Source organism: Dermatophagoides farinae, chromosome 5, assembly GCF_024713945.1.
Source record: "Dermatophagoides farinae isolate YC_2012a chromosome 5, ASM2471394v1, whole genome shotgun sequence".
NCBI classification, from domain to species: domain Eukaryota; kingdom Metazoa; phylum Arthropoda; class Arachnida; order Sarcoptiformes; family Pyroglyphidae; genus Dermatophagoides; species Dermatophagoides farinae.
The window spans coordinates 5,146,392-5,164,644 of record NC_134681.1 but is presented as its reverse complement, the minus strand read 5'-3'; the positions used below and the strand labels follow the sequence as shown (position 1 = coordinate 5,164,644).

The window sequence follows — 18,253 nt, the reverse complement described above, 5'->3', positions numbered from 1 at the left end:
CTGAAAGATCTAATTACTAGCTATGTGTGTGTGTGTGTGTATGTAAAGAGAATAAAATTGGCTTCATTCACAAGGCCTTTTTTTTGTATGAATTTGCAATGAATTCCATTAAATATAATGTCACATTAACAAATATGATCATGGGAATCGACCAGATGTTCTTAGTTAGTTGTTTAGATAGTAAAAACACTGGCAATCCAAAAACACACACACATACACTTGTCATTCTTCATGGTCAACACAAACCTTAAAAGGTTGTGGGTTGTGTAATATCATAACATTGTCAATGAAATTTTTTTTTTATTAATTTTTTCAAAAAAAAAAAATAAAATAATTTATAATACAAAATGATGATGATGAAAAAAAATCAAGAGAAATACATTCTTATATATATTATACATACACAAATGAATGAATGTGAAACAAGATAATCAAACAGAAAAAAAAAATTTATGAAAAACAAATGAAAATTGGAAAATGAAAAAAAATTGATTAATAAATGACTTAGAATTGTGTCTTGTGCTAGATATTTGTTGTTTTGTATTTTATTCTAGCTATCTATTTAGACTGCAGTTTCATTCCCACCACCATTATTTCCCCCAATACGATTATGAAGAATATCGGCTAATTGTTGTTGTTGTTGTTGTTGTTGTTGCTGTATATGATCCGGATGATGTGTGGATGATATTTTCGAACTGATTGTCGTCGACATTGTAGTTGATCCATTGTTGTTGTTAATATTGTTGTTATTGGCAATACCACAAAAAAATGTTGTCTCATTGTTGACGTTATTAATGATAGTAGGCTGAGCTTTGGCCGCTAAATGCATATCGTTCATAAAGAAAAAATGATTCGCCTGATGATGTTGATTATGATGCGGATGGCCAATATTTGTATGCTCCAAAGAAGGTGTTATTTTTGAATCAATATTCAATTGATGTTGTTGATGTGGATGTTGATTCATTATGGCTTGATTTTCGTTATAAAGAACTTGAGATTGTTGTGCTAACTGTACTGTTGGATTTTGTATTATCTGTTGTTGAGGCAATGTTCTTGACATCTGATTATTATGATGGTTATGAGGATGACCATGAATTGTAGTCACTGGAAATACTTTTTTCGTCATACAACGAGTTATTACACATCTTAAAGCGGTTATGGGAGATCTGGCTGTCAGAATCCATATACCTGTCTTGATACCGATTACAAGCGACATAAAAAGACGCATGTTGAATATTTCAAAATTAGGACGATTTGATTCTAGGGATTCAATCATTGGTGGTGCATTTATCATATTTGTAGATGTGGACGTAATGATGGCAGTAGTATCGGTTTGTCTTGAAAGCCATTGCTGTCGATACAGATATTCATAGATGTAAGTAGATAAGACACACAAAGCCGGAAGTGTGTAAAACAATGCAAATATTCCGCTACGGATAAGAGCAGCATCGTCATTATAATGGCCATTGGAATCGTCATGGCCATCATAATCAAAAGCATCATTAATAGCCATTGTTGCTGCTGCAGCTCTCTGTTGATGAGATGGATATGACGCTAAATTTGGATTAGCTCGCAAATTGATGGTACGATTTTGATTAGCGTTTGGAACAGCAGCATGTGTATGATTTGACCAAAGGCCATTACCATTAGTATTGATACAGTGTTTATCTTTTGAGATAGAGTTATTATTATGATGATGCGAAGTCGACATTGTGGATGATGAATATGATGATGTTGATGATGAAACGGTTGCAGAGCAGAAATTATTTGACGTTTGACGTCGATGGTGATGATGATGTCGATTCGAAGATGGTAACAGTAACAATGAATGTCCGGAACCAGCCTGAGCAGTAGCCCCAACTCTTCCAAGTCCATGATGATGACCATTATTTTGGCTATAACGGCCATAATTTCTGCATAAACGACGACAAAAATCTCCACAACCAATAGATGCGGCATCCGATTGTGAAAGGCTTGATTGATGATCAGTTTCGGCATCTACATTGCTACTATCGCTATTACTGCTATTCTCTTCATCACTACCAGCACCACTGATACAACAATGACAACAAGGTACATTAGTGTCGGATTCATTGATGGTATTAGCATTGAATCGAACAGATATGAATGATATGATGATAAATAAAATACCAGTAGTCAAATAGATAGCCATCGGTATAATGACAAATCTTAATAGATTGTTATCATCTTGTGATCCTACATAACATATACCGGTCAGTTCATCAGCATCAACAGCTCGCATGACCAATGCTGCCAATGTTTGTAATGCTGGTAATGTCCAAGCTAACGAATGATAAAGTTGGCTATGGTAAGATAAACGTTGTTGTGACCAGGAAAACGCTACCGATAATGACCATGTTATGGCCAAAACAAGCCACCAAGCTGAACCAGCCATGCCAAAATAGTAAAGCATTAAAAACGAGAATGTACAATGTGGATTATGAGCTCCTTCTTGAACAAGCAACAATTGTTGTTTATCGGGACCTTCCTGATAACAAGATGCGGCCATTCTTCCAACTAATGCACGATATATATAGGCCAATGCATAGATCATTGAACAGAATGCTATGTAGAATATGGCTCGTTCTGGATAATGAAATCGATCTGTAGATCCAGTCATAAATGCAATCAATGTGAATAGACAACTAGCCAACGATAAACATGCCCATACGACTGTCCAATAATCTACAAAATTTTTATTCTCTTCAGTGAACAGAACATCCGATTCACATCGTGCTACACAACGACCACGAGGATGTTCCAGGAAAACATAATTTTCTGATAGTCGATATTGCCAACATTGATTAGATCCACTTGTTGATGACGGTGTTCGTTTGTCTTGTGGTGTATCAATAACATTTGTCATGATAATTTCGGTTGTTTGTTTTGGATGTGGTTTGTTACGATTACGATTATTAATATCGGCTGCTGGTCCATAGATCAAATCTCCATAATTATGATGATGAATAGATGGTGGTAGTTGAGGCGGTGAAGGTGTTATATGATGATGACGAGAACCACCAGGTATCAATAGATGAACTGATGGATGTGGTTGTCGATTGTTGTTGATGTTGTGATTAACATGATTAATATGTGGTGGCTGAGCAACAATTGAATTGTGTGCAAGAACATTTTTAATAGTTGGTGCTTTATTCGGTACCATTAATTCTGATTCATGCGGTGGTGGTCCTTCCATACACATGTGATCGATTGTATTTTCTGGCACAAATTTCGAACAATTCAATGCAGATGGCCATTGAAAACCAAGTTCGGACAAAACCGGAGCACAACGAGATCGTACACTTTCACATAATGGACGACATGGCCCAATCATAACTGGTACTTTTTCCGTACACATTGGAACATAGACTGAGCATAGAAAGAATTTCAATTGTGATGAACAACCATAAGAGATTAATGGAATAAAACTTTGTAGCTGAAGTTCAGCATCTGATTGCAGTTCATGGCCTACGAAATTAGGCATTGAAGTTACATTGTAGCCAACATCATGACATATTTCAATACGAATATCTTCACATGAATGACCGGCCGGTTTAAGATCATCAAAATATTCATCATCTTCAGCAAACGATTCCATATGATGTTGATGTTGTGATAAAGCTGCAAATTGACCATCATTCCAATGGACATCAGAATCAGGCTTTATTGTTGATGAAGTTGTTGTTAAATGTTGTCTCTGTTGTCTTAATTTTCGTTGACCAGATCGACGTGCAGATTCAGCTGGAATGGATATCATTCCACTGACAAGACACAATAGAATTAATGATCGAATGGCTTTCATAGTTGTTTGATGACAGTCACAAATGATTATGATGAATGAATGATGAATAAAATTAATTTACAAATACAATCACAAACACACTGGTAAAATTTACAATGTCTTAATATTTTATATATATGAAAATTTGGCGCTTTTGCATTATCTGTTGATTGTGGTTATGGAAAACATGCGAAACCATTTCCATTCGATCGAAACAAACCAAACGGTTGCTACACTTGATTTGATGATTTGAATCCATCTAACTTGGTGTTTTTATACAAGTGATATATTCCACTATCAACCAGAATGTAATTATCTAATTTCTTTCATATATTAATACTACTTCTTCATTTGGTTTGTGATCATTGCCCACCCTTCCATCATGTATTATTACATGTAAACTCCGCCTATTTTAAAAATTTTAATAGTTCTCATGCCATCTGTTGTGAGTGATTGTGAGTTTTTTTTTGTTATGAATAAATAATTTATTTTATACACTGAAAGTTGTTTACTTTGAATGTTTTTATTTTATATATTGATTTCAAGGTTGTAAACATGATTTTGAGTTTGAGTACACATACATTTCAAATATTACAGTATATCGATGATCGATCAATCCATCAATTTGGTTAGTTTGATCGGAATAATTTGCCACATAAACGCTGTGTAAAGTGGTGGTGAGAAAAAAAATTGCTGATCAAAAAACAGCAATATTTTTCAATACACCGATCAAGATATGGTATAATTGAAACGATTTTTTTTATCAGGAATTGGATCAAATTACTCTTCACAGGTTCGAATTTTTTCTGACTGATCAAAAAAAAAAAAAACTCATCAATATCAAGACAATCAAACATCATCAAAAAGTTCGACTTTGTTTTGGTAACCATCCGGTGTTCTTCCTCATTTACGATTAGCGAAAATATTACGAAAACAATTTCAATATGTCATTCATATATCGATCAGTGATACGTAAAATAGATCCATTGGTTCCTATAAAATTACGTCCAATTTGGGAACATGATGCTGGCCCGAAAACTGTATTTTTTTGGTCACCAGTCATCAAATGGGTATTGTTTATTTTTTTTTGTTTTGTTTTGTTTAATCTAACCTATTTGTTACCATACAAAAAAGGGTCTTGTAATCGCTGGAATATCTGATTTATCAAGGCCAGTAGAAAATCTTTCAGCTCGCCAAACAGGTATTGTGTTTTTTATTTGTTCATCATATAAAATATTCAAATACTAATGATTTAATCCATATATATGTCAATATCAATAGCATCGTTGGCAGCTACTGGTTTGATTTGGTCCAGATATTCATTGGTGATTATTCCGAAAAATTGGGGCCTTTTTTCAGTTAATTTTTTTGTCGCTGCCACCAATATCGCACAATTGGGACGTATCTATTTCCATAATGACCGTAAATCTATCAAAGATTCTCAATTATAAAATTGAAAAAAATAATAATTAATGTAACCAAAAAAAAAAACCATTCCAATGCAGAATATATTGTTTCAAATAAGAAAAAAAAATTCTCATGCAATAAATAAAAAAAATGTTAATACACGATAAGTAAATCAACATCATCATTGGTTATAACAACACACACACATTATTAGGATTTGTAGTGGCACGTAAATCAATCAGAAAACAAGTTTAATCGTTCTTCTATAGAAAATCAAATTTCAATTCAAAACGAATGATGATGCTGTTGCATGCACATACACATATTTAGACAGTAATCGTCTCAATGTTTCTAAATAGCTTTTCTAACTGTCATTGTGCATATTCAAATTAAAAATAGCGCCGTAAAGCTTACATCTTTTCTCTCTCTCTCTCTCTCTCTCTCTCTCTCTCTTCTCACATATATATGTAAACTTTTTTTTTTTTGAGTTTGCGCACAAAAATGTTTCCTTAATATCCATTCGACTTGAATGTTGAATGTCTATGTGTAACAAAAAAAAAAAAAATATTGTGTGTCTTTTTACGAGGAGTAAAATAACAACAACAACAACAACAACAAAAATAATAATAACGAAAAAATGAAAAAAAAAAAAATTTTTTGGTAACGTCTTCGATGAATGGTTATCACCGACAAAGAGCATGTAGAAAGGAGAGAAAAAGGCAAATCGCAAACTATTTTGCATTATACGACAACCATAGTCAACATTAATCTATTTTTTATTATTATATTTATTCAATTATATTCATTTTGTTGTTTTACATTCGCATTTTTTCTTTCAAATTATTCAATATTCTGATTTTCCAATGCTTTTATGTATTGTAATAATATTTTTTTTTTTTTTTTTTTGCAAACAATCTTCAATAATCGATTTCAACAATTTGTTTATTGCTCGATCAGATCCATTCATATCTCAATAATTTTTTTTTAATTTTGTGTTCCATATTATTCTACGATAACAAGAGTGCAACCAATGAATCTGTTGACTATAATGATTCGGTGATCAATACTAATTTTGATATATATTAAATTTATCGAAAAAAAAATCAAGCTCAAATGGGCAGTATGGCTGATGATGATCGATTACGAATCGACGATACTGCTATTGAATTAAATCAATGGAATGATCAGCCAACACATTCATTATATGATAACGTCTATAGTGTTGATTATATCGACCAATGTACATTACGATTACATCTGTTGAATCGTAAAACCAATTCAACAAAATATGATCGATCCACATCATCATGTGAACTAATAACTCCAATATATTATGGTGGATATATGTGTTCGGTGGAACAATTGTTACATTCACCAAGAAATCTAATTGAAGATTTAGAGATTGAACATTTGATAATGATATATTATGATTGCCATCCACATAATCGGCAGCCATTGGCAGCCTTAATAGAAGATTCTGGTCGTCCTAATCATCTTAAAAGATCATTATCGACCATTATACGACACCTAGTGAGAATACCACCGGAAAACAATGATAATGATGATGATGCAGGTCCTTTGGGTCAACAATGTTACGATTGCTTAATGAAATTGGATGCTATCATGACCCAATTATCTCGCCGTTATCGATTCCTCATTACCTATGTACATGAACAATCCGATCTTGTCATAGCTTTCACATCGTATTCACTATCAAAATGTATGTCCATGTCTATAGCCGCTACGTATAATCATATACGAAATAGACTGAATATTATCGCTGATTCATCCCAGCCATCTTATAGTCATATGTCCGATTATCGTGACCAAACCGCCATGATACATCGATTTCTACGGTTAATGCATTCAATACAAACGGATTTTGAATTGAACAAAACGAGCCATTATCATTCATTTTTAGAATTTGTTCGTCATAACAAATTCGATCAATTGGAACCAATAGGTTCGTGTACTACTCATAATGGAAGACAATTAGCTACTCTATTACGACAATATCATAATTATTATGCAAGATCCAATAATGATGATCCAGTTTTAGCCAAATTAGAATCCAGTTACATTTGTCAACGTTGTTCATATGAATTGTTCACTGATTCAAACATATTACGACCACCATCATTATCGATTATGGCAATGAATTATGGTTGCAGTAATAAATATCGAAACGGACAATATTGTCCATCAATATTCATTGAACCAATGGAATGGATGTTCAGATCAAATAATAAACAATTTCTATCATTACATCGACGTACCATTTATTGTCCCCAATGTAGAACGGTAGTTGGTCATTTTCGTCTGAATGGAATGAACTGCCGTCATAAGATAGCGATGGGCGTATGTTCACAACATCCGGATAAAAAGGCAAGAATTTTTCAAATCCATCTTCGTATGATCTACATACGATCATCTCCATATCTACCATTGATTCTTTATCGAATTTGGTGTCATTCTCGTGCTCGGCAACGTTTGAAATCAGAAAGTAAATCAATTTGGCCACGATTATTCAATTTACCATCATTGTCATCAACACTTGCCTATAAAAGACAACAACAACAACAACAACGAATTCAAAAATATCGCCTTCAAAATGAGCAAACAATGGCCAGTGATAATGATAAAGATAATCAATTTAAATCATTTATTCGTTTATCGATAATTAGACAAGCAATGATTAATCAGATTAGTCAGCAAAACAATAGTAATAATAGTTGTAATGAGTCAAATCGACCATTGATTTCACAGCCTATCAGAGATGAGAGGCAAACTAATCAAATTTTAAAACAAAATAATATTGATTCAGATGTTGTCAACACATTGACGACTATTACATTGATGGGAAATAATAAAACCATTGAGAAAACTGAAGTGACAACTCCCATCATCAATAATATAGGCGTTCGGACGCGGTCCAATAGACAAACTGATAATAATGAACAATTGAAACTGATTCTGACTGGTGAGCATTCAAATAATCGGCTACAATCGCCTGAACCAGCACGGCGATCACCATTAAATAAATTTGCTCATACGGGCCAAAATCCACCATTTTCTCCAGTTAAATCAATTCCTAATAGCGTTTATAATAAATCAACTCATGAAAATTCTAATGGTCTTCGTCATTCTAAAGACAATGAGAAAAAAATTGAGAAACAGCCACCACCATCACCGTTACCACCACCACAATCGACAATATCAAAATCACCTCTTCATTCATTAACATCGCCAATCGATTCTTCAGATTCATCAATGTCGCTCGATGATGATGATGATGATGATGGTTTTGAAGATGATAAACAAGCACCACCAACATCTCGAACGACGTCTACAAAACCAAAGCCATTATTGTTATCAATATCAACCAAGGCAAACAAGCCAGGGAAATCAAATGAAGTTATGAAATGTATGGATTGTAAATCCAAATCTAATACTGATGCTGTGATTGCACGTAAATCAATAAAAGTGAAAAACCGTTCAACGAAACAATCAACAACAACATTATCGACAAACATTAATGGGCATCATCATACTAATTCTCAAGACCTTGATGATAGAAATGAAGATAAAATTCGTAAAATGATGTTGACGATGATGAAACCGGAAAGTCGAAAAACTACTAGTACATATAAAATACCTAAGAAAAAACCGGAGACACCACCATCACCACCGTCTCGAATGTCAACACTTAAATCATCATCTCCATCATCGGTAAGACGGTCACGACAATCATTTGCCAGTCATACGAATAATGATGACCGATATAACCAGACGATGAAGAATGGAACATTGATTCCATCACAATCGCATTCAAATTCATCGATTGTCATGAACAGAAATTACAACCATCATCAGAAAGGTGTCGATGTTAGGCTCAATGATGGTGGTGGTGGTGGCCGTCGAAGATGTCATCAATCATCATCGCCAGCATCAAGATCATCATCATTGACAAGATCTTCTACTATCGACATTAATAAACGTCGTAAATTGATGCGTACATCGGCAACTATCGATGGTGAGAAAAATCAACGCCAATTAAATGGCCCATCAAAAATTCATAATCATAGTGGTCGAATTACTTCATCGACATTATCATCACAACATTCGAATCGTGATCGTTAACATTTTACGATCACCATTTTTTTTTTGCATGTTTAAATTATGAATTCGATTCTATTATATTATATTATATGATTACAAATAATAAAAAAAATACCATTGCAAAAATGAAAAAAAAATGCTTGACTAATGAAACAATGTGACTAGCATCAGTGTAAATGAGTAATAACATATAATTGTTGATTGATGTTTAGTGAGTTATTCGTTTTTTTGTTTATTTCGTTTTCGACGATTTTTCGTTGCATGGCCACTAGTTACTGAAGAGGAGGTTTTTGTTGTTGTTGTTTTTTTGGTTCTTTATCCATCAAGGAATTGGTGGTTTTGGTTGATTTTCTGGTTTTTGATTGAACGATCGTTGATGTACTAGAATCATGAGACAAGAATTGTTCAACGTTTCGGTTATTTGGTAGAGTGGCCACGAATCGGCCAAACCACCATTGAATGGTGAATATAGATGTCCACTTTTTATTCGTTTCAGGAATTTTTGAAGCTTGTTTAGCTACTATTGTAGTTGTTGTTTTAGGTTCTGTCTTATCAATGTTGTTGGATTGAACTGGTACGAATGTTGTTGTTGTTGTCTGTTGCTGATCATCAATACGTTTGAGAAGAAAGTATAAAATGAGTCGAGTGGTAAGCATCGAACAAAAGGCTACCGCTGGTATCATTTCTATTTGAATGAAAAAAAATAGTAAGTAAAATGAAATACATTCTTATGATTATCATCATTAAAATATATATATATACTCACTATTGTAATCATCACCAATGGCTAGATGTGTATGAATGGCACCGATGGATAGAGCAATAAGGAACACATTCATCCATTGTTTAATACGACCAGGACAGAATGCCAACAATAATCCGGCTATAATTTCTGCATATCCGACAGTCAAACGGAAATATTTTGGTGATACTTTCAAGCCTAGACTGGTGGTTACCAATGGAATTACTTTAGCATAACGGACAAAATTTCGACGCATTTCTCGATGAATTTCAGAATTCAAAAATCGTGATACTTTAATGAGACCAAAGAAAAAGAAGAACATTCCCAAAAATAGTGATAACGATGTAAACACCATACGAGCTATTCGAGCCATCGTTTGACTAGATTCGTTTTTTTTTCTAATGCCACACTAAAAAAATATTGACAGAATATTCTGTGATTGACATTTGTTAATAATACACGTGCTTAGGAACAATACTATACAAAATAAACATAAACAAACATAATTCACTCACACTGTGATTGTTTGACATGGAGCCAATTTTGTTTGTTTATTGTGTGCGTCTCAATTGAACCTACCAAAAAAAAAAAAAAAAAAAAAAAAATACATGTCACTGGTGTGTAAATCGCGGAGGGTAGGGCTGAAAAGCATTTTTAAAAATTGAATATAATCCCAATGAGGCTCCATCTATCAATTCAAAATGTAAAATTCTAGGACAGATTTTGTAGAATAAAATTGCCGTTGCTAAACTCTTAATATACATATAATACATATATCCATCGTTTGAAATGTATAATAACTTGAAAAACCACTTGTAGGTTGAGCCATCAAATATCCAGGTATATAAAAAAAATAGACAGGTATATGTATAGCAATGATGTGTCATCCAAAATTGAACAAGACATTATTATGTATATAACAACAGCAGCTAAGCACACCACGCCAATTCGATCATGGTCGAAAATTGTTACCTGAGACAGGTAGTATGAACACAAGCATATACATACATACCATAGGACCTGTAGATTTTTTTTTCGCATTTTCATTTTCTTGATATGAAAAGAATAAGAAGTCCATTGTATCCACGTAGTGGTTATATGTGTAGGAAACAACAATATAACGCCAAATACGCGTTTCATGATGATGATGATGATGATGATGATGATGATGGCCAGGACACTGAACGAATCAACCATCATCATCATCATCATCATGCATCGTTTCACATTAGGCAAGTTAACTTCGGCATTTTTTTTTTGTCTCAGGTGTATCTTGCTTTGCTCTTTTCCTACTATTTACCTGTATGAGTATATGTGTAGCTAGTTAAATAAATGAGCGTTGGCTCTCCATGGTCTTGTATCGTTGTTGTTGTTGTTGATGATTATATTATATATATATATTATATGATGATTGTATGAATGTAAACGATTGAGAGATTGTTGTGTTGGCTATAGCCGAATTTTTATCTCATGTCATATTATAATATTGGCGGTGAATAAAAAAAAAATGTTAATATTCAACAAACATTTATTTTGATTATAATGAACATCATCATCATCATCGAAACAATCAGAATATTTCCGTTTCAATTTTTTTTCTCATGTTCATATTTTTTTTAAAAAAAAAGAAATGAATACAACCAACATTTGTGATATTTGAATACAAATTCAATTTGATTAATTCATTTTATTCGGTTCATTTGTTCAATATAATAGTGTAATGACAAATTTATCTGACAATATAAATTCATTCAAATACAAATGGTATCCATAGTAGTATAATATATTCCATAGGCATTTTATCTTTTACATTTAAAACGATTTATGAATCATTACCGCTACGTACCTACACACACACACACACACACATACACACACCGGGTGAATTAGACGGTTGCCACGGATTCGGTGTGTGATGACAATCTGAAAACTGAAAAAAAAGTTGCATTGTGTTTCTATAATCTTCTGAATAATCTGTGTTTATCTGACACATCTTTATTTCGACAAACACACACAGTTTATCTGATTTGAACATTTTTGATTTTTGTTTTTTTTTCTCATTATCGTGGCAACAGTCAATTGAATTGATTGACATTTTGTTATTTTTTGTTTTGTTTTGTTTTTTTACACCTGAATCATTCACATCGACATATAGTCAAATCAATGATCCATCAATTGAAAAAAAAAATTTTCCTGTTGGCTTGTGCTGTTTGTTGTGTGTATATGTGTGTGATCACTGATTCAAGCAACATAAATTTTTACTTTTGAAAAAAAAAATCAAAGACGTATTTTGTATTCGCTTATTAGCGAGCCTCACCCTTTCTTGTCTTTTCGTTTATTCATTCATTTCTTACTTGTCATCAACATTTAAATTCAATCCAATTGACTATTGTTTCGGTAAGTTTTGGCTAAAATTTACTAATCACTATTAATGGGTGGCACATTTGAAAAAAAAATTTCTACTGGATAGGATCAAAATATATAATTTTTCAAAATTTATAACGCGATGCCACCATCGATACATTCTTTTGGTGCACGATCAACCACATCGATCGCAACAAATCGATCACGTACATTACATGGTTCTCGTAAAATTAAATTACATTGGTGGGAACGGCGGCCAATATTAGCCAATGCATTTTTCATCGATCTACAAAAGGGTAGCTATTTGGCTGCCATTTATACATTGGTTAGTGGCGAAAGGTTCATTATTAATAAATGTCATATAAATTCTGAAACGTATTTTGTTTTTTGTTTTTTTTTTAGTTGGAAAGCATCCTGCAGATATGTCTGGCCATATTCGATTTATATTGTTTGATTGAAGCCGCACCCGGTTCAAAACATTCTCGTAATTTTGGTATAAGTTTTCTATTTGTCTACAGCGGTAATCAACATGGTAATCAACATGAACTTTTTATCCAAACTTGTTGAATCTTATTATGTGAATTATATTCAATTCTGTTATCTAGTTCGACGAAGCTTAATGGCCATTGCATTATTGTTAGCTTTAAGTGCTGCATATTTATTGGTCACATCGGTAATATTGATGACAGCGTTACGTAAAGAACATGAGCTTAAATTCCGTCACTGGCTTCGTGCAATGACCATATTCATCTGTTTCCGTTTCATTACCATTATCTATCAATCAATTGTGAATGTAAGTAGTTAATCAATTATTTTTTATTAGCTAAATTATTTGATTCTCAATTTGAATACACACAGGATTTATATTTTGGCTATCATCAAGCCATGTTAATTATATGGTTCTTGCTCACAGCTATCAATGTATTCACTTGGTTAGTGGTATATTCTAATTATCAAGAATTAAGCGATATAACCCGGTTAGAAGATATGGCAAAATTAAAAATGTCCACACTGTCATCGTTGAATGCATCACGTTCATTCTCACATCATAGCCTTGATTCAGCTAATCCTTATGGTCGTTATGGTGGAACTGGTGTTGGAAGCGGTACCGGATCATTACAGCCATCTCCACAAATTTATCATCATTCAATGGTTACAAATCAACCATTAACCATACACGAAAGCCATCAAAATATAGCAACTGGTTCAAGACCATCAGCCGTTCATCATCAACAATCGACGGCACTGCCTACAACACCACGTTCACATCATTCATCACAGAATTCATTACATGCAACCTATTTACAAATGTATTCAAATACATTATCACAACGAAGTCGACAATCATCAGCCGCATCTTTATCTATAAATTCAATGGCCAATGCGTTTCCGATGCAATCATATACCAGTAGTAGTAACAATCAACCACAATCATTATCATTTCAACAACAGCATCATAGTAGTAATCAACAACCAACAAGCAACGTATTAAATACAAATAATAATCAACAAAGCCGATTGAATAATTCCAATGTTAATTATGGATCGGCAGCATTCACTTCATATCCAAATCGTCATAACAATACACCCATGTGAACAAATTTACAATCGACATGTTTATTTAATTGATTCTTTTTTTCCACCATCTATCAATCGTTACATCATAATATACTTAAATTCATTTATTATTATTATTATTATTATTATTACCACAAACATAACCTCACATATATGCTCTATATGTGTGTGGTTGAGATAATTTAAAAAATACCAATGATTGAATATTTGGAACCAATTGTTGAACATATATATACTCTATATGTTTGCATCCTGTTTTCAATTTATCGGTATGTGTGTGCAATGTAAATAATGCTCATTTTTTCTTGCCTTTCGCTCTCTCTCTCTCTTTTTGAACAAATTCTTTTCAAATGATTATATAATTGCATAATAAAATTGAAAAATTTTTTGTACTCAATTTTGTTTGTTTTGTTGTTGTTATTGTCCTCACTTATGGAATTTTCATTTAAAAATTTTAAATGAAATGATTTTTTTTTTCATCAACTTTGTTCTTGACAAGCAAGAGAATTATAAGAATATCAAATTACAAGTGTATTTGTATTCGGATTACATAGAACAATTCTTTCTCAGAATATTCTATATTAGCATAATCCTACATTCACACACAACGGAATAGCAACAGTGACGACGACAACGACACCAGAATCATATAGACCCAAATGGATCTTAAGAACGTGATTTTCTGATGTAAAGCTTTACCAGGCACATGTAGTAACAAAATACGAAATTGAAATATACATGAAAAAAAATGATGAAATAAAAAACCCATTTATTTGCTTGGATCCAATGGCCCATGGTGACCATCAAATTTTTGGTTTCTTCATTCTCCAGAAACATGTCAACTACATACACACCCACACCCACACCTACATATTTTATATTTTAATATATATGATGATGATGATTGGCGTCATATTTAGCTTATGATCTCATAGCCAATTAACAGATTCAAATTCTTGTACATTTAGTTCGTTTGTTACTCTGTGTTGCCAAATAGATTCAAATGTAACGCATGCGTTTCCAACAATATATTTGTTTTAACTGGATTGATTTTTTTTATGGGTGATATACGAGAGGCTAGAAAAAAATATGGAAAAAAAATTGAATATAAATCAAGTATTCACTAGAAATTAATGTTTGTTTGTCATCCATCAAATACTTATATTGATTGACATCGATGTAATAGTTTTCGATTCAGAGATTAAATTACCACTTGTAAATCATTCGTATTAATTGAATTTGGTCATTTAGAATTGTGTTCACAGTGTTTTACAATTGTGTTAATTGATCAATTTGGCCATCAAATTTTATCATCCGGTTTCCAGTTGATTTTCAATTTAAATTAATCTTGGTATATAGCTTAAAAATTGTAAGTGCACTATACATCTTTGTTTGAATATCGATCCAGGAATCAAATTCTATTCCTTGAGAATCGTAACAATGTTAGCAAAACATACAATCATACTGATTCTAAGTGAAACAAAAAGAGAGAGAGAGATTGAAAACCTGAATATAAATCCGTTTGTTTGATTGTATGTATTGAATTTGTTTGGGTGAATAAATCTAGTTATTCGCCTCAAACCGTTTCTATTATTATTGTATGTGATTGTTATCCTTGACCAAAAAAAAAGCTCAACTTAAAAGCAATTTACTGTCCAAACACATCTATACACACACACACATTGATACTCCAAAAAAATTCGATGAAATGGAAAACAAATCAACAAAGTGAGATCAATTGTATTTGATATGATTTAGCCAGCAAACGGAAGTCATTGTAATGTAATTGTTTTTTTTTCTTCTTAAATAGCATTCATTCCAATTGTAAATTGATTTTTGTTTCATCAATCATTCTATAATAATAATAACATAATTTAATTGTTGTCATTATTATGTTTACAAACAAACAAACAAAAAAAATGATTGAAATGATCAATGATTAAATCCAGCTATAAATTGATCAATCTGATCGAATTAGTTGTAGTACGTACGTATTAAACTCTTTCATAACAATAAGCAGGCAGGCATGCATGCATGCAAGAAAGCAAGCAAGCAAGCATTGTTGATTATGGTGATAATCATAATTGGAATGTTGTGATGATTTTTGTTGCCATCATTTTTTTTAACATATATAAATCAATTAATGCATGTATTTTATCTTCAGACAAACATCGCTCATCTAGATGAATTGGCCAAACAATGATAACCAAATCGATCAACAACAATCCAGCCGGTTCGATCAATCTGGTTGTAAAAAGAAAGATTCAAGTGAACTAAAAAAATGTCCATTACGTGCACAGCATTCCGCATCGGCAGCTGAATCATCATCATTGACATCATCATCGTTGATTGATCGAAAATCAATGTCGCCATTATCGCCATTTCCTCGACGAACATCGACAACAAAATCTTTGCCATCAAAACGATCATCATCATCAGCATCAGTATCGTCGTACAAATCGTCTTCTTCAATGAATGTAAGAAAAAAACTGGTCATTGTAGGTGATGGTGGTGTGGGTAAAACCTGTCTACTATTGAACGGTTTGCTAAACAAATCATCATCATCATCATCATCATCATCATCATCATCATCATCATTGACCATTAATGGAGATGAAAATAGTAAATACTTTTTTGAACATTACTGTCCAACCGTATTGGTCACCACTCTTCATACTTTGGATTATCATGGCTGTAAGGTAAGAAATCCAAAATCATTTATTCTAAAAAAATCATTTAACAACATTGTTGCTGGTCTATTTTTGTTTTTTTTCCGGTTAATGATTTTAGATGGAAGTAGCATTTTGGGATACGGCTGGTAATGAAGAATTTAGCCGTTTGGTTAGTATCCAAAAAACCAACCGGTCAATTTAATCGTTTAATTTTTTTTTACATTTTGTTTTCTGTCCTCTCTCATACACTTAAAGCGACCATTCTCTTATGCAAAATGTGATGTCATTTTATTATGCTTTGCCATCGATTCTATGTGTTCATTTTTGAACGTAAAACAAAAATGGGTACCAGAATTACATCATTATTGTCCTAAAGTTCCAATCATTTTGGTTGGAACAAAAAAAGATTTATTGGATCAGACAGCCACAGAAAATGACAAAGGCTACTACAACAGTGAACAGCTACAGTATGATCAACGAGCATTAATGGCCAATAATATAAAAGCAGTCGGTTATTGGGAATGTTCAGCTAAAACCGGTGATGGTATCGATAAATTAATTGAAGGTATCATTGACACAGCATTCGGTCCTAGAGATGAGTTTGCAAATGATAATCAACACAATGACGATAATTATATCGAAAATAACACAAACAACAACAACAACAATGATAACAACGGAAATAAAAAAATCGTAAAAAAGAAACCGGTCGAAGCTAAACCTTTACTATGCCATATAATTTAGAATATATTCAATCGGAATTATGATCCGTCAAAAACAAAATGATTCCGAAAATTATTATTTATATAAAAATTAAAATTTTGATTTATTAACAAATGAATGATAACACATGACAATTTGTTCAATGTTATATAATACCATCATCACGAAATTGACGACGAAATTCAATTTCTAGTCTTCGTTCTCGATTTTGCCGTCGTAGAATTTGATCTTTACGTTCAAATGATTGTTGTCTGCTTGTTTGGATTTCTTTCGATTGATCAATCGTTTGTTCATAACCTAATCCTTTGCGGTCTTGTTTTTCAACAGCTTTCAAAGGAAATTTTCGACCTTGTTCTTGTCGACCAAGGCCTGTTCGACCAGACCAACCTTGTTTACGAAGTAATTGATAGCCACAATTATCTGGTCGATTCAAATGGGCATATTGTGCATACGATGTATCGATTTCGCTAAATTGATTCGCACGGAATTGATGTTCAATAGATAGATTATGTGAATGAATATTCATTGCTTGTACAGTTCGTCCACATGCATCACAGTCAAATTTTATCATTCGATTGGATTTTGTTTTACATCTTGATGGTGATGCTTTTGATATTGATGATGATGATGATTGAGCAATGATCTCTTTGTAAAATTTACCACTTGATTTTTGAGCTATTGAATCGTTATCGGATTGCTGTTGAATAGGTGAATTTTTAGAATGAACAAAGCCAATTAATGGCTGTTTAGTTGAATCACTGGTCATTATCCATAAATCAATTTTTTTTTGTTCATTTCAAATGGTAAACAATGATCACGCTCATCAAAAATCACAGACATATGTTA

The 18,253-nt window shown here is 32.7% G+C and overlaps 6 protein-coding genes across 7 annotated transcripts; 3 read left to right on the top strand and 3 right to left on the bottom strand.

The window, feature by feature from the left end:
- Positions 1 to 286: 286 nt before the first annotated feature.
- On the bottom strand, positions 287 to 4,042 carry LOC124499442 (uncharacterized). The gene has a single exon (XM_047063348.2). It carries the CDS (start codon positions 3,821 to 3,823, stop codon positions 563 to 565), a length of 3,261 nt encoding a protein of 1,086 aa, XP_046919304.1. The 5' UTR covers positions 3,824 to 4,042; the 3' UTR covers positions 287 to 562.
- Positions 4,043 to 4,381: 339 nt separating this feature from the next.
- On the top strand, positions 4,382 to 5,620 carry LOC124500142 (mitochondrial pyruvate carrier 2). Its single transcript, XM_047064181.2, has 3 exons — positions 4,382 to 4,872; positions 4,937 to 5,003; positions 5,084 to 5,620. The coding sequence occupies exons 1-3, from the start codon at positions 4,747 to 4,749 to the stop codon at positions 5,251 to 5,253; spliced, it is 363 nt and encodes a 120-aa protein (XP_046920137.1). The 5' UTR covers positions 4,382 to 4,746; the 3' UTR covers positions 5,254 to 5,620.
- A 388-nt stretch (positions 5,621 to 6,008) lies between these two features.
- LOC124495102 (putative acetylcholine receptor chaperone) lies at positions 6,009 to 11,185 on the bottom strand. 2 transcript variants are annotated; one of them, XM_047058441.2, is made up of 4 exons: positions 11,083 to 11,185; positions 10,586 to 10,645; positions 10,095 to 10,503; positions 6,009 to 10,013 (listed from the first exon to the last, which is right to left on the bottom strand). In XM_047058441.2, exons 3-4 carry the CDS (start codon positions 10,441 to 10,443, stop codon positions 9,601 to 9,603), a joined length of 762 nt encoding a protein of 253 aa, XP_046914397.2. In that variant the 5' UTR covers positions 10,444 to 10,503; positions 10,586 to 10,645; positions 11,083 to 11,185; the 3' UTR covers positions 6,009 to 9,600. The 2 variants fall into 2 exon arrangements, with proteins under 2 accessions (XP_046914397.2, XP_046914389.2); XM_047058433.2 differs by lacking the exons at positions 10,586 to 10,645; positions 11,083 to 11,185 and having other exon boundaries at positions 10,095 to 10,579.
- A 102-nt stretch (positions 11,186 to 11,287) lies between these two features.
- Positions 11,288 to 14,409, top strand: pasi2 (Protein). The gene is made up of 5 exons (XM_047064080.2): positions 11,288 to 12,467; positions 12,541 to 12,759; positions 12,837 to 12,966; positions 13,040 to 13,227; positions 13,293 to 14,409. The coding sequence occupies exons 2-5, from the start codon at positions 12,577 to 12,579 to the stop codon at positions 14,028 to 14,030; spliced, it is 1,239 nt and encodes a 412-aa protein (XP_046920036.1). The 5' UTR covers positions 11,288 to 12,467; positions 12,541 to 12,576; the 3' UTR covers positions 14,031 to 14,409.
- A 771-nt stretch (positions 14,410 to 15,180) lies between these two features.
- On the top strand, positions 15,181 to 17,525 carry LOC124500064 (rho-related GTP-binding protein RhoB). Its single transcript, XM_047064092.1, has 4 exons — positions 15,181 to 15,381; positions 16,177 to 16,711; positions 16,803 to 16,853; positions 16,940 to 17,525. Exons 2-4 carry the CDS (start codon positions 16,196 to 16,198, stop codon positions 17,426 to 17,428), a joined length of 1,056 nt encoding a protein of 351 aa, XP_046920048.1. The 5' UTR covers positions 15,181 to 15,381; positions 16,177 to 16,195; the 3' UTR covers positions 17,429 to 17,525.
- On the bottom strand, positions 17,376 to 18,253 carry LOC124500082 (uncharacterized). Its single transcript, XM_047064119.2, has one exon. It carries the CDS (start codon positions 18,171 to 18,173, stop codon positions 17,553 to 17,555), a length of 621 nt encoding a protein of 206 aa, XP_046920075.1. The 5' UTR covers positions 18,174 to 18,253; the 3' UTR covers positions 17,376 to 17,552.